This window comes from Triturus cristatus, chromosome 1_1 (genome assembly GCF_964204655.1).
Source record: "Triturus cristatus chromosome 1_1, aTriCri1.1, whole genome shotgun sequence".
In the NCBI taxonomy this organism is placed as follows: Eukaryota; Metazoa; Chordata; class Amphibia; order Caudata; family Salamandridae; genus Triturus; species Triturus cristatus.
This window is the reverse complement of record NC_140579.1, coordinates 118,116,466-118,133,225: the sequence shown is the minus strand read 5'-3', so window position 1 is coordinate 118,133,225 and position 16,760 is coordinate 118,116,466. Positions and strand designations below refer to the sequence as shown.

General features: G+C 54.1%; 1 protein-coding gene across 1 annotated transcript in view; it reads left to right on the top strand.

Moving 5' to 3' along the window:
* Positions 1–16,760, top strand: part of LOC146869715 (complement factor B-like) — a 315,575-nt gene that overhangs the window by 82,627 nt on the left and 216,188 nt on the right. The window contains exon 4 of the mRNA XM_085613166.1: positions 502–675. Within this exon, the coding sequence (XP_085469292.1) occupies positions 502–675 (174 nt within the window). The remainder of the gene's footprint in view (positions 1–501; positions 676–16,760) is intronic.

Genomic DNA, 16,760 nt, shown 5'->3' with positions numbered 1-16,760 from the left:
CCCATCCCCCCAGGACTCAAAGTTGATGGAAAGCGTTTGTCAAACAGCTAAACCTACACATCACATTGCACACAAGACCTGCTTAGATGATATCATATTGTACCATGTAAGTCAAGGCGGGAATTGCATGTCACAGTCCTCTCATAATATGTCTTGTGGGAATGTTGCTGTCAGATGCTCAGAAGTTAATGTTCTGTCTATCAAGGGCAAAACAATCAAATTGGTAATAAAAACAGACCTGGAAATGAGCTATCGAATGGATGCAGCATACAAATAGTGGAAACATTGTTAAAACATGTACTTAGTAATTCCGGTGTATGGTCTAATATTGTTAACTTACTGCAAAAGAACATTGTATATGCCACTCTGTGCAATTGCAATTAAATCTAAAAATTTAATAAACATGTTTAAAAAAAAAGAATAGGGTGGGTTTGAATTGAGTGATATATCTGATATAAGTATTGTACACACATTTTACATCCTCGTGTCTTATCTGCACAGATGGTGACTGCCCCAACCCTGGCCAACCAATTGGATCCATCAAGTACGGGAGCCAATACAGGATTGAAGACAAAGTGTCCTATGAGTGTCGGAAAGAGCTCTCGATGTTCGGCTCCAAAGAGAGGGAGTGTCTAGAGGGCGGCGTGTGGAGCGGGTCTGAGCCCATATGTCGACGTAAGGGCATCGTCTCTTGTGCCCTGCACTTTAGAGGGCTCATATTATTTGCTTTTTTCATTATACAGCCTTTTCTATTTATATAAATTCCAATGTTCCTAGACTGTACAATGCAAGGGCCTGATTAGGAGTCAAGCGGAGGGATATTTCCGACACCTGCAAAGCAGCCGTAGCAGTTAGTGGCCAGTCAAAGAACGGTGTTAGATGTGGGGGAATGTTTGTCCGCTTTGGAAGGCAGTGGATGAAAGTGCAAGGAGCACAGCATAAAAACATCTACAATGGGCTTCATTAGACTTTCTGAAACCTGTTGTGACTGCAGCTATAAAGGTAGTTAAGGCACAACTAGACGCAGCATTTTAGAAGCTTGGCTCTTCTGGTGAAGAGATGCGGTCCAGTGGCTACATTGCTCACCTAGAATGTGGGCTTAATCTTGCAATTCTGGACAAATTCTGGACAAATGAATGTGCATAGAGCAGTGCAATACATAAAAAGCATAACACTACAGTGTGCTGTTCAGCATTGTCTTTATAATGTGTTGCCCTTCCCTTACCCTATCAAATCCTGGTTTTTGTAAACCAACTTATCTGGTTATCAGATGAAATATCGGCACCAAAAATAGTGCCCAAAAATATTGAGAACACAAATATCAACTTTATACACTTTGTATTTAAAGTAAAGAATTTGACAACAAAAATATAGAGAACAATAACATCGTTAGAAATGTGTATCGAGGGAGGAGGAGCCTAGCGCGCAACCAAGATGGCCGCGTAGGTGCGAGGCTCCCGAGGACCTCCGTGACCTCCTGCATAAATCCTGATAATATCCTGTCCTAGATGAGGGGACTGTGTTGGTGAGCCCGAGCGAAGGTGATACCCGTTTTCCGCGTCCAAATTGGACCTCGGACACCGGCGGGAGCACCGATTGAGGTTTGCGGCCTTCTCCACGCCGGCCCCCCGGATTGGAGTTGTGGGGCGATCCGGAGGCAAAGTGAACAACAGCGGCGGGCAGGGCTGGGCGACTCGCGTACCCCGCACTTTCGCTTTTGCACCCTCCTTGCTGCCTAGGTGAGGTTGGGTTGCGGGGCGGTGTGCGGTGGTGTGGTCTCGTTGGGGTGCCCGGCCGGCCCGCCGGCTGTGATCCGTCCTGCGGACCTGTGATTGCCCCCCCCCCCCCCCCCCCGAGCCCGTGGACTGGTTTGTTGGCCTTTTCTGAGGTGATTGGCACGATTTGGGGACTGGAGCCATGGCCACAAAGCAAGATGGCGACCGGGCGAAGGTGAAATCGACCCGCCGTGGCGCAGCCCATCAGTCCAACAACATGGACCGCTACACCCTCCAGAAGGGATCTCCCGAGGGGCCGCGTAGGTCCCCTGAGGGCCCGACTGATGCTCCTGCCCTGCCCGCGGACCTGACCCTCAGAGACGTCATGGGCGCTATCGCCGAGATGAAGGCCTCGGTGGACCAGCGCTTTGATACACTGGCGCAGAAGATAGACTCGGTCCTCGTGGATGTTGGCCTGGTGAGGGCCGATTTATCCAAGACGAACGACCGGGTCGATTCTTTGGCCCACACCACCTCGGGCCTCACAACGGACGTGGCGGCCCTCCAAAAGGAGGTGCGCCGGCTTGGCCAGGCGAGCGCCCTGATGGATCGTCGACTGGAGGATTCCGAGGGTCGGGCCCGGAGGAACAATGTTCGTATAGTCGGGGTGCCGGAGGGACGTGAGGAGGCGGCGGCGGACCTGTTTGTGGAGGACCTGATCCTCACCCATCTCCAGCCCCGGGGGCTGAGTAAATTCTTTGCGGTGGAACGTGCCCACAGGGTTCCCGGAGGAAGACCTAAGGCCGGAGCCCCTCCGAGGCCTCTCATTGCCCGGATTTTCAACTTTCGGGACAGAGACGCTATCCTGCAGACTTCTAGGCTACAAGGACCGGTCAGACTCGACAATATGGACGTAAACTTCTATCCTGATTTCACCCCAGCGGTCCAAAAGCAGAGACTGAGTTTTCTTGGAGTCAAACGTCGTCTACGGGACCTGAACCTCAAGTATGCGATGCTTTTTCCGGCTAAGTTTAGGGTGGAGGTGGATGGCCGCACGCACTTTTTTGATCGTCCCGAGGCGGCCGGGGACTGGTTGGACACTTTGCCCGGGGATCGGGGCCGGGGGGGTAGGGGGGCGCGGCAAGTGGGGAGGGCTCGCCGGATCAGGACTGAGAGACTAATAGTAGGCCTCGCTCTGGACAACATTATCGTCACTTTTGACTGTTCGTGTAAGTTCCCCTCCTATGGAGGTCGTACGGGGTCTCTTGGGGGCTCTCCCTCCTCCTCTGGGGGACTAGTTAGTTTAATCTTCTATGGGGCGACAGGCACACTGCACTTTGGGGGGGCTGTTTGGGCTCATGCAGGGGTGCAGGGAGGGGGGAGTTCTGTTGGGATGGGTGGGTTGGGGTGGGGTGTTGTTCGTTTTTTCCGCAAGGCAATCCCTATATTGTATTGGTGTTCTTAATGTGCTCTCGGGGGGACGAATGATGGCTTCAGTATGTGATGGGGGGTAGGGACCTGACTTTGTTGTCTTGGAACGTTAATGGACTGGGGGATAGGATTAAGCGAGGTGTGGTCCTGCAGTATCTGAAACGAATTTCGCCAGATGTGGTCTTTCTGCAGGAGACACACATTATCGGTAATTCTTTTTGTGCCATGAATCGGCGGGGCTATCAATTGGTGGCCCACTCGGGCTTCACATCGGGCTCACGGGGGGTGGGCATCATGGTGAAGAACTCGCTCCCGTTGGAGATAGACGAAGTGCGCCATGATGGGAGGGGACGCTACACTGTCTTGGTTGGGAGAATGGAGGGCAAAGTAGTTGTCTTTGTATCAGTGTACGTCCCACCGGGGCTACAGTCCACCACTTTCGCGGACCTGGGGCGCCTCCTCCTTGACCTTCCCGGGGGGCTTCTGGTGGTTGGGGGGGACTTCAATGCGGTGGTTTCTGGGACCGTGGATCGTCACCCCCCTAGGGACCTCCCCCGGGCACAGGCGTGGCTGTCCGGTTTCTTAGATACACTGGGATTGGTGGACTGCTGGCGCTTAAAACATCCCACGCAGCTGCAGTACACTTTCCACTCGGGTGCCCATGTCAGCCTCTCACGGCTCGATTATGTCCTTGTCCCTGCGGCTTATGTTGGGAGGGTGGGGGAGGTGCGCCATTTAGCGCGGGGTATCTCAGATCACTCCCCGCTCCTGTTGCACTTCGATGTCTTCCCGAGGGGGGAGGGCAGGGTAGCTCCAATCAATGCCTGGTACCTGCGCGACCCCACTATTCGCGCTGATTTGATTAAATCCTTGCAGCGGTACTTTGACGAGAATGTGGGGTCTGTTCCCTCGGCTATCTCCCTGTGGGAAGCCTTCAAGACAGTTCTTAGAGGGGAGGCCCTCTCCTTTATCTCCCATGCCCGGAGGCGCGAGCAGGAGGAGGTGACCCGGGTGGAGGCCGAAATTGCTGAATTGGAGGGTGATCTAGAGGGTGGGGTGACGGATGCTGCACTACATGTCCTACAACTTAAGCAGGCGGCGTACAGGGCCCTCGTCACGGAGGCGGCCAGGGGCCTCAGTAGGGAGCAACAGGGGCGACTGTATGATGTGGGTGATAAGGCTGGTAAACTGCTTGCGTGGTTGGATAAAAAGGAGAGAGCGAGTCGTGTGGTCCCGCTGATTGAGAGGATGGATGGTGCACGTGTCACCGAGCCAGAAGACATTGTCTCCTGTTTCGCGGATTATTTCCGCGAGGTGTATTCCCCGGTTTCTCCCTGCTCGGAGGAAGACTCCCATGCCCTGCTTAGGGATATCGCGCTGCCTTCCCTTTCGGTGGAGGACAGGGTGTCGTTAGATGCCGCTCCCACCTCCGACGAGATTGCCCTCGCCATACGCTCGGTCGCATCCGGCAAGGCCATGGGCCCGAACGGCCTCCCTATCGAGCTGTATAAGCTGCGACCGGATGTACTGGCACCCCACCTCCGCGCGATGTTCCTGGCGGCTCACTCGCGGGGCTCCCTCCCGCCGGACCAGCGTCTGGCTACAATCGTGGTGATCCACAAGGAGGGGAGACCCCGAGACCGGGTTACATCCTATCGGCCTATCTCGCTCTTGAATGCGGAGCCCAAAATCCTCGCCAAGGTGCTAGCCAACCGGCTGGTCGGCGTGGTGGGCGATCTGGTCCACCAAGACCAGTCCGGTTTTATTCCCCATCGCAACACGGCCCTTAATCTGCGGCGCTTGCACGGGGTGCTCGCGCGTGTCCCGTTTGTGCGGGAGCCGGCCATATTGGCGTCCCTAGACGCCACCATGGCGTTTGACACGCTCGAGTGGCCATACATTTGGGCGATGCTGGCGAAGTTTGGATTTGGCCCGGGGTTCATCAGCTGGGTCAAATTGTTGTATTCGGGCCCATTGGCGCAGGTAGTGGTGAATGGAAGAGTATCGGTCCCATTCGAGCTGGGACGGGGCACGCGACAGGGCTGCCCCTTGTCGCCGCTCCTGTTTGCGCTGGCCCTGGAACCCCTGGCGGAGTGGCTGCGGTGGCACCCTTCCATCCGTGGTCTCCGTTGGACCCCCGAGTATGAGGACCGAGTGTCCCTATACGCGGACGATATTCTTTTGTACCTAGCCTCCCCGCGTAAATCACTGATTGTCCTGGTTGATGTTTTGCGCTCATTCGGCCGCAACTCAGGCCTTGTCATCAACTGGGCTAAATCATGTGTGTATGTGCTTTCTGGGGAGGCTCCAGTCCTCCCTCGGGGCTGTCCGATCCAGATTGCCCCTCAGGGGTTCCGGTACCTGGGTGTCTATATTACTCTGGACCCGAAGGCCCGCTACGAGCGGAATTTGCTTCCCCCCCTCCAGCGCTTGAAGGAGGACGTCGTGCGCTGGCGGCGCCTGCCGCTTTCGCCGCTCGGCCGGGCGGCATTGTTTAAGATGATGTCCTTGCCTCGCTTCCTGTACGCTCTCCAGAACACTATGGACTTAGTCCCGGCGCGCTACTTCCGTGAGGTGGACAGTCTACAGCGCCGCCTGTTCTGGGACGGGAGGCCGCGTATAGCCCTGGCGAAGTTGACGCTCCCGTGGTACGACGGGGGGATAGCCCTCCCGGATATTAAGCGGTATTACTGGGCCTCCCAGCTAGCTGCAATTAATCACGGCCTCTACGGGCCCGCCTTAAACCCGGCATTTGAAATGGACAAGATGCTCCTGCCCGGTGGCGACTACAATCGAGCGCTTTACTCTGGCGCGCCCGACCACCGCTTGACGGGACCTACGCGTGTCATGGTGCGAGTATGGCATGCGGCTAACGCAGCTATGGGGTGGAAGGACCGCTTGACCCGGGCATTACCGTTGTATGCGTCTGAGAGGTTGGGCTCCCTGTGGACCTCGAAGGGCTTCGAGAAGTGGGACACGATAGGCATCAGTAAAGTGGGGGATCTCTGGACGAGGGGGGGATTTAAAACATTCGAGACGCTGCAGACGGAGTTTCAGCTGCAGGGCTGTGAGAAAGTGGGTTTCTGTTGCAGTAACCCCCCCCTTTTTTGCCTAATAGCTGATGCACTTTTCCTTGTTGTGCCCTGGGCTCCTGCCAATCAGGTGCCCAGGGCCTATGTTCCTTCCTTAAAACACACAAACTCCCAATTGGCAAACCCTGGCCACATGTCAGCCCCTGGTAAATGGTACCCTAGGTACCCAGGGCCTTGTGACCAGGGAAGGCCTCTAAGGGCTGCAGCACTCCTTGTGCCACCCTTAGAGGCCCTGTACCCTTACACACACACACTGCCTTTGCAGGCTGAGTGTCTGGGTGCAGGACAAAACAAAGAGTCGACATGGCACGCATCTCTGTGTGCCATGCCCATTACCTATACTGCCAAGGCATATGTCAGCCACCCCTCTGGCTGGGTGCCTTATGCCTATGGTGTGGGCACAGGAGCAGGAGCCCTGTGCCCCTACAGTACCCAGGTCCATTCCTGGGCACTGTAAGTACAGTGCTGCCTTTTACAAGTACATGGTGCTGAGAGCTCGTCAAACACGAACTCCACAGCACCATAATGGCAACACTGAAGACTGGGAAGTTTGGTATCAAACTTCTCAGCACATTAAACCCACACTGATGCCAGTGTGGGATTTAATGTACTAAGCACCCCAGAGGGCATCTTAGAGATGCCCCCTTACAGCTAACCTACAATCCACGTCTGCTCTGAGGCTGCCCAGGCTGCCACACAGCAGACACGTTGCTGGACCCCTGGGTGGGAGAGCCCCTGCTCTCCCGGGCCTGCAACAATGCACATCCTGGGTGAGGTGAGAAATCTCCTCCCCCAGGATGAGCAAAGGGAAGCTTCAAAGGCATGCCGCCAGTTGGAGTTTCCCCAGGCCACTGCAACCCCCCACTCTGGCAGGAAGCTTGGCCGGAAACCCCATACAAGGACAGGGGATGTGCCAGCCTGCCCACCCCACCCCTCAGGTGGGGGAGGCGAGGTGAAGCACATCTCCGGGCTCTCGCCATCTTGAAGATGGGAGGCCCTACCCTATCAGGATTAGGCTACTGCCCTCCTCCCACAGGAGAGAGGCAGGATAGGGGGTGTACCCACCCCAGGACAAGGACCCATTGGTCCCTGGCCTTCACCTACCTGTAACGCCCCTAAATCTAGTATTTAGGGGCCCCCTGAACCTTCCTTCCCCAGATTCCAGATAGAAACCTACAAGAAGAGCAAGAAGAAAAAAGACCTGCCCTGCAGCTGCTAAAAAGAGGAAGACACCAACTGCTTTGGCCCCAGCCCTACCGGCCTGTCGACCCTCGAACCTGCTCCTGCTCCAGCGCGGCATCTCTTGTGGCCAGCAACCTCAAAAACCCCGGAGGACCTGGCTACCTTTGACCTCTGATTCCCTGGGACTCCCATGAGTAGAGGCTCTACTCGAGAAACCTATTCCTAACTCCTGGCAGCAGCCCGGAACCGCGGACCCAACACACTCTGCACCAGCCAAGCCTGGCCAGTGCCGGAGTGGACAAAGACCCTGAGGACGACCCCACGGCGACTGTGACCCCGAGTCCGGCACCCAAGGACCCCCCTCGACATCCTGGACGAAGCCTGCAGCCTCAGAACCGAGTGCCACCCCAGCCGCGATCAACCAGAGGGTAAGATTCCCGACGTCAAAAGGCACCCCTGCACCCGGCGCCCTGCGGCCCCCTGTGCCCAATCCCGGGGTACCCACCTAACCTACAACTACCCAACTTACCCCTCGAAGTGGTGGTGGCACCGGAAACATCCTCGTCCCCGAGCCTGCAGCCTTTTTCCAAACCGGAACATTCCCATTGATTTCCATTGAGCGCCCGAAGGCTCAAAAGCACCCTGCACCCAGCCGCCCGAGTGGCCCTGGCAGTGCACTCTCTACACTAACTTACTTCCCCACTTGCCCTGAGTAAGTGACCAGGAGCCCAGCTCCCACAGACGCGTGGCTTGCCAGACAGCAGCCACCAACTAAGGCCCCCCTATCCCTCATAGGATAACATTGGGCCTAACTCACTCTGCACCCGGCCGTCCTGAAACCGCTGAGGGTGAACCAACTGTACCTACCTGACACTGGGGGACCCCTGAGTCTATGCCCGGAATTTCAACTCTGCCAGTCGAGTACTTACCCTTAAACCGCTAACTTCATTTTCCTCATAGGGTAACATTGACTGGCTTTTTCTTCAAAAATCTTCTAAGTGTGAACTTTTCAAAACTGTAAAAATTCACCAAAAATCAGCCAAGTGACAAAAACGAATTTACTCACCTGTTCCTGGGTGAGCTCCCAGTGCTGGATCTTGGTGCCCAGCCCTGACCCTGAAAAGTACTCACAACTATACTTACCTCTAACTCATTTTTCTCCCATAGGAAACCATTGTCTGCTTTTCTGTGAAAATTCTTCTAAGTGTCTATTTTTGCAAATTTGAAATATTCTTTTAAAATCGTACCATTTCTGCAAACAAAATTACTTACCTGTTTTTGATAAGGACCCCAGTCCTGGGTCTAGGCACCCAGTCCTGGATTACTAAAGTAACGATAAAGTACTCTACCTGCAATTTGAATTTCTTGCCATAGAGATCCATTGAATGTTTTCTGTGAAATATTTTCTAAGTGCTAACTTTTGAAATAGCTAAATATTATTTAAAAATCATTACAGTTATTAAGTCGACTTTCATCACTTGATTCTGAATACTGACCCCAGGCTGGTTCTAGGATCCAGACCTGGAATTCCAAAAGTAATCTGAAAAGTAATTTATTACAAATAACCTGAATTTACCATTGAGCTCAATGCATTGTTATGTTTAGGAGATAGGATTGTTTATTGCAACCAACTGTGACTGTTTACACAAATTTATTGCTTGAAACAAAAGTATTTATATTCAACCTCTCATTCTGAGAAAGTATATTTTTACCCCCTTTGTGGTTCTAAAAATAAAACAAGCATATATTTTATATATACAAACCATTGGCCTAGAGTTCAGTTATTGAGTGTGTGAAACCATTTGCTGACTGAGTGTGTACAATAAATGCTTTACACTGTCCTCTGGTACTGCCTTACTGCTCGACCAAGCTACCACTTTTGAGAGCAAGGTCATACCTAACTTTGACCTCTATCAGCCTCTGGGGGACTGTGGACTCTGTACACCCTGTACCTATTAGGGAACAGTATATACAGAGCCACTTTCTCACAAGGGCAGTGAGTACTTTCGGTACTTGCAGGTCCGCCACGCACTGGGCTCCGTCTTCCCAGACGTCGCCTCCATCCCGGAGTCGTCCCCCCTGGAGGACAGAGTGCTGGATGGCCACGTTCCGGACAGCACGATCTCCCTTATTTACAAAAAATTGATTAACGACCACTCGGGCTTGCTGACCGGCCTCCGCGAGGCTTGGGTTGCAGATGGACTGGAGTTGGACGACGAGGACTGGATCTCCGCAGTGGCCTCTCCGAAGGAGGTGGCCATACCGGCTCGCCTTCGCTTCGTCCAGCTTAAGATACTCCACCGGGTTTACATGACGGGACCAAGGCTTCTGCGTATGGGCTATACTGAGGACGGGTTATGTAAGCGTGGGTGTGGTGCTTTGGCGACTTTTTTGCATATTTTGTGGGAATGCCCGAAGGTGGAGCGATTCTGGCGTGGTGTGCATGAGGTCCTGCGAGTGGTTACGCGTGTCGCGCTGCTGCCTGAAGCGAGGAGATGCTTGCTGAATGTGTGGGAACCAACCGACTACTCGGTTCCGCAGACGCGATGGGTGACTCTGGGATATATGATAGCTAAGCGTGACATTGCCCAACTGTGGGGATCCCAGAGGCCCCCGGCTGTGTCGGCCTGGAAAGAACACATGGATTGGTGCATGTTCCGAGAAAAGGTGGTGTATGTGGCGAGGGGTAGGCCTGGGGCATGGGTGAAGGTATGGGGCCCCTGGAACGCCTACCGCGGGGGTATCTGCGCGCCACCACTGCTGCCTGCTGCCTCGCCAGCCCCGTCCCCCTAGTTGACCCCTTCCACCAGCCCCGGGCACGGGGTTTCCCCAGTCCTTGATCTGTTCCCCTTCCCCTCTTTAGATTCCGGTGGATGGCTGGGGTCCCCCATTTGAGGAGCACGTGCTGTTACTTTCGATAGCGGGTTGCCTTGCGGGTGTGGTTTTTTGTGTGGTTTGTATAAAATGGAACCGTATTGTGGGATCAGAGTGATGTGGCCCACGACGTTGATACCACCTGATTTTGCTGCTTTGCAACGCCAAGTGTTTTTTTGAACGTATGTCATATGCTCCTGTCATTCTAGCGGCCGGCCGGAAGGTTGTAGGCCCATATTTGTATATTTTTGAGATTGCAATAAACGGTTGAAAAAATGCATACCTTACTAACATAAAATAAATGTATATACTTCAAAAGAATTGTAAAAAAATAATAAAATAATGTGTTTTACAAATAAGCATGAACATGTGCAAATTAAAATAAAATGATTTAAAATACTTCCCATCAGAAAACATAATAATACACATTGTTTAGAAATATAATAGAACTCTAAATAAATAATGTGTTTTACAAATAAGCATAAACATGTGCAAATTAAAAAAAATTGATTTAAAATACTTCCCATCAGAGGAGGAGCCTAGCGCGCAACCAAGATGGCCGCGTAGGTGCGAGGCTCCCGAGGACCTCCGCAACCTCCTACATTTATCCTGTCTTCATCCTGAATCGGTTGAGGGGACTGTGTCGGTGAGCCTGAACCGAGGTGGTACCCGTTTTCCGTTTTCGAATCGGACCCCGGGTGCCGGAGTGAGCACCGATTGAAGTTTGCGGCCTACTTCTCTCCTGACCCCGGATTCGAGTTTGGGGGCGACCCAGTGGCGAAGTGAACAACAACGGCGGGCTGGGCCTGGCGAGTCGCGTACCCTACACTTTCACTTTCACTTTTGAGTCCCCTTGCCATTCTCGCAAGTGGGATCACGGCGCTTCTTTGTGTTGGGGTGGCCTCGCTGGGAGACCCTGCCTGCCTGCCTGCGGTGGCCCGCTCCGCCGTCCTGGGGTGGCCCCCGGGGCTCTCGGCCTTGATTGCCTGCTCTCCACTGCGTGGCTGGTGCGTGTGCGAGGCACGCGACGATGGCCACGAAGCAGGATGGGGATCGATTGAAGGCAAGGTCGACCCGGCGTGGCACCGCACATCAGGCCAACATCATGGACCGCTATACCCACCCGAAGGGGTCTCCCGGCGGATCGCACAAGTCCTCCGAGTGCCCCCCGGATGCCCCGGATTTGCCTACGGATCTGACTTTGCAAGACGTCATGGGTGCCATTGCTGAGATGAAGGCCTCAGTGGGCCAGCAATTCGACACTTTGGCACACAAACTCGACGCGGTCTTTATTGATGTCAACCTTGTGAGAGCTGATCTCTCTAAGACGAATGACCGGGTCGACTCTTTGGCCCACACCGCGTCGGGCCTCACGACTGAGGTAGCGGCCCTTCAAACGGAGGTGCACCGGTTCCGTCAGGCAAGTGCGCTCATGGATCGGCGCCTGGAGGACTCCGAGAGCCGGGCCCGGAGGAATAATATCCGTATCATCGGAGTACCCGAGGGACGGGAGGAGTCGGCGGCGGATCTCTTTGTGGAGGACCTGATCACTACCCATCTCCAGCCTCGAGGACTGAGTAAATTCTTTGCTGTGGAGAGGGCCCATAGAGTTCCCGGAGGCAGACCGAAGGTCGGAGCCCCTCCGCGGCCTCTTGTTGCCCGTATTTTCAACTTTCGGGACAGAGATGCGATTTTGCAAGCTTCCAGACTGCAAGGGCCGATTAAGCTGGAGAACATGGAGGTGAACTTTTATCCTGATTTCACCCAAGCGGTCCAGATGCAGAGACTGAGTTTCCTGGGCGTTAAGCGGCGGCTTCGAGGCATGAACTTAAAATACGCCATGCTCTTCCCGGCCAGGCTGCGGGTGGAGGTGGATGGTCGCACTCACTTTTTTGACCGTCCTGAAACGGCCGGAGACTGGCTGGACACTTTGTCTGGGGGTCATGGTCGGGATGATGGGGGGGGGGGCAGCGGGAGGAGACTGCCCACCGGACCGGGTCTGAGATACTGATATGGGGGCTCACTCCGGATGATGCCACTTTCGGCCAAGCTTAGGGTCTTTTGTCTGTTGTGTCTTGTCTCCCCTCCATTGGAGGTGGTGCGGGGTCTCGAGGGGGTTCTCCTTCCTCCTCTAGGGGGTCTTAGTAGTTTACATTACATAGGGGCGACAGGCACACTGCAAGTTGGGGGGGCTGTCTGGGCTCATGCAGGGGTGCAGGGAGGGGGGAGTTTTGTTGGGGCTGTTGGGGTGGGGTTGGGTATTGTTTATTTGTACCACAAGGCAAAAGTATTGTTGTGTTATTCCTAAAGTGCTCTCTGGGGGGCGATTGATCGACTTCGGCTACGATGGGGGGTAGGGGACTGAGTTTTTTGTCCTGGAATGTTAATGGACTGGGGGACAGGATAAAACGGGGGGTGGTCCTGCAGTTCCTAAAACGAATTTCACCTGATGTAGTCTTTCTGCAGGAAACACACCTCATTGGAAACTCCTTTCGTGCCATGAACAGACGGGGCTATCGCCTTATGGCCCACTCGGGCTTCACGTCTGGTTCGAGGGGTGTGGGCATTATGGCTAAGACCTCGCTCCCGTTGGAAGTTGATGAGGTGCTCCATGATGACAGGGGACGGTACACGGTTCTGGTGGGTAGATTGGAGGGTAGAGTGATTGTTTTCGTCTCTGTTTATGTCCCGCCAGGGTTGCAAACGACTACCTTTGCGGATCTGGGGCGCCTCCCCCTTGGCCTTCCGGAGGGGATTCTAGTGGTTGGGGGGGATTTTAACGCTGTGGTTTCCGGGACTGAGGATCGTCACCCCCCTAGGGATCTCCCCCGTGCCCAAGCGTGGTTGTCCGGCCTCTTGGACACCTTGGGACTGGTGGATTGTTGGCGGTTGAAACACCCTACGCAGATACAGTACACCTTTCATTCCGGGGCTCATGGCAGTCTTTCGAGGCTTGATTATGTCCTAATGCCAGCGGCACAGGCGGGGAGTGTTGGGGAGGTACGACACTTGGCGCGGGGTATTTCAGACCACTCCCCGCTCCTGTTGCACTTCGACATCGTCCCAAGGGGGGAGGGGAGGGTGGTCCCGATTAATCCCTGGTACCGGCGTGACTCCGCAATTCGCACAGATTTGGTTAAATCTCTTAAGCGATATTTTGAGGACAATGTGGGGTCTGTGTCGTCTGCGGTCTCTCTGTGGGAGGCGTTTAAGACGGTACTCCGGGGGGAGGCCCTATCCCTTATTTCCCATTCCCGGAGGCGCGAGCGGGAGGAGGTGACCCGTATTGAAACTGAGATAGCTGAGTTGGAGGGTGATTTGGAGTGTGGGGTGACGGAGGACAAATTGCATGCTCTCCGACTCAAGCAGGCGGACTACAAGGCCCTCGTCACGGAGGCAGCCAGGGGCCTCAGTAGAGAGCAACAAGGGAGACTGTATGATGTGGGTGATAAGGCTGGTAAACTGATTGCGTGGCTGGATAAAAAGGAGAGAGCGAGTCGAGTTGTCCCGTCGATTGAGAAATTGGATGGTGTGTGTGTCACTGATCCAGGAGACATTGTTGATTGCTTTGCAGAATATTTCCGTGGGGTGTACTCTCCGGTATCTTCCCGCTCGGAAGAGGACTCCCATGCCTTACTTAAAGACATTGCGCTGCCTTCCCTTTCGGAGGAGGATAAAGTGTTGTTGTACGCGACCCCAACATCTGAGGAGATTGCCCTCGCCATACGCTCGGTCGCCTCCGGCAAGGCCATGGGTCCTAATGGCCTTCCCATCGAATTGTATAAACTATGACCGGATACGCTGGCGCCGCATCTCCGTGCTATGTTCCTCGCGGCCCGCTCGGCGGGTTCCCTCCCGCTGGACCAGCGTCTGGCCACTATCGGGGTTATTCATAAGGAGGGGAGGCCGCGGGATCGGGTCACGTCCTACAGGCCCATTTCGCTGTTGAATGCGTAACCCAAAATTCTCGCCAAGGTGCTGGCTAATCGGCTGGTTGGCGTGGTGTGCGACCTGATTCACCAGGATCAATCCGGCTTTATCCCTCATCGCAACACTGCGCTCAACCTGCGGCGTTTGCATGGGGTGCTCGCGCGGGTCCCGTTCATACGAGAGCCGGCCATTTTGGCGTCCCTGGACGCCACTATGGCGTTCGACACGCTTGAGTGGCCATATATTTGGGCGACACTGGCTAAGTTTGGTTTTGGCCCGGGATTCATTGGTTGGGTGAAATTGTTGTACTCCGGCCCGCTGGCGCAGGTGGCGGTGAACGGTAGAGTGTCGGCGCCGTTTGAGCTGGGCAGGGGCACGCGGCAGGGCTGCCCGTTATCACCGCTCCTCTTTGCGCTTGCCTTGGAGCCCCTGGCGAGTGGCTGCGGTGGCACCCTTCTATCCGTGGTCTCCGATGGACCCCCGAGTTTGAGGATCGCGTATCCCTTTACGCTGACGATATTCTTTTATACCTTGCTTCCCCGCGTAAATCACTGATTGTACTAGTTGATGTTTTGCATTCATTTGGCCGCAACTCCGGCTTAGTCATCAACTGGGCTAAATCTTGTGTGTATGTCCTTTCCGGGGAGGCTCCTATCCTTCCGCGGGGTTGTCCTATCCAGGTCGCTCCGCAGGGATTTAAGTACCTGGGTATCTTCATTACCCTGGACGCTGAGGCCCGATATAAACAGAACTTGCTCCCACCCTCCAGCGCCTGACGGAGGACGTGGCGCGTTGTAGGCGCTTGCCGCTCTCACCGCTCGGCCGTGCGGCATTGTTCAAGATGATGTCGCTGCCACGTTTCCTATACGCTTTACAGAACATGATGGACGTTGTCCCGGCGCGCTACTTTCGCGAGGTGGAGAGTCTGCAGTGACGCCTGTTCTGGGAGGGTAGGCCGCGTATCGCCCTTGCGAAGCTGACGCTCCCGTGGTACGACGGGGGGGTCGCCCTACCAGACATCAAACGGTATTACTGGGCCTCCCAGCTGGCTGCGATAAACCACGGCCTCTACGGGCCCGCTCTTAACCCGGCCTTTGAAATGGATAAACTGTTACTGCCGGGTGGCGACTATAATCGGGCGCTTTACTCTAGATCGCTCGACGCACGTCTGACGGGCCCTACGAGGGTCGCGGTACGGGTGTGGCACGCGGCAAACTTGGCGATGGGGTGGAAGGATCGGTTGACCCGGGCGACGCCACTGTATGCATCTGAGCGGCTGGGCTCCCTGTGGACCTCGAAGGACTTTGAGAAGTGGGACTCTGTCCGGCGTCCTTTTGTATCGTCCTCCTGGCGCGGCCGCCGCTTGGGCAGCCTCCTTTCCTGAGCTTATTGCTCCCGTTCTGTTGGACGCTAACAATTTTATGCTACTAGGGGACCTTAATATTCATTTTAATGATACTCTATGCTCTATTAGCACACACCTTATACAGGACCTTGCTGCTATTAACTTAAGTCTGCTTAGTTCTGGCCCAACTCATAAAGGTGGTAATCTCCTTGATCCAATTTTCACTAATTTGGATACTGTAAATTGTTTACCCTCTAGGCCTATTATTTGGTCAGACCATTTTATTGTAGAGTTCTGTATTAAAATAGCGGGTGCCAATTGCCTTTCCGACAACACTCATCCCTCTAGAATCCGTAGGAACTGGCAAAAACTCAATTTGGAGCACCTTAATAATTCCCTTTTAAAGACTATGCCTCATCTTCTTAACATCCCCACGGATGATGTTATGACAATCAGCACCTGGCTTACGTCTGCGCTCGACCTTTGCCTCCCAGCACGCAAGTGTAAGCAAAACTTTTTGCACCCCCCTGCCCCCTGGTTTAATGACCAATTAAAAATGGAAAAGTCCCGCTGCAAAAGACTGGAGCGTATTTGGAGATCTAACTACTCTCCTTCAGATAAAGAAAATTATAAAACTGCACTCCACAAATATCACGCTCTTTGCAAATCTTCTAGGGCCGACCATGTCAATAACACTATATTGAAAGCCCAGAACCGCCCCAAAGCTCTTTTTAAGGCAGTCCAGGAACTATCAGGCATGGCCTGTGCTCCTAAAGCCCCCTGTTTGGACAGCACCCAATGCAACTCCTTGGCTGAATTTTTTATGCAGAAAATTGATAACATCTACGCGGGCTTTGGAGCCCCAATATCTGCCCCACCTTCATCCAGCCCATCCTTACAGAACTATGATCAACTCCCTCTTCTGGATGATCCGGTTCAGTCCTCAATCCCCCTCTTAGATAAGTGGGACCCCATCTCTATGCCCGTTCTCCAGAAATTGTTGGCGGAGATCAAATCTGGTTCTCCCCTTGATCCCATGCCCCCACAGATTTTTTGTTCTCTAGCCCCTGCCTCACTTGACTGCATTTTGGCTCTTCTGAATGCTTCTCTCACCGAAGCCACTGTTCCTAACGTTTGGAAACATGCGATGGTCGCTCCACTTTTGAAAAAAGCTAACGCAGACCCTAGTAA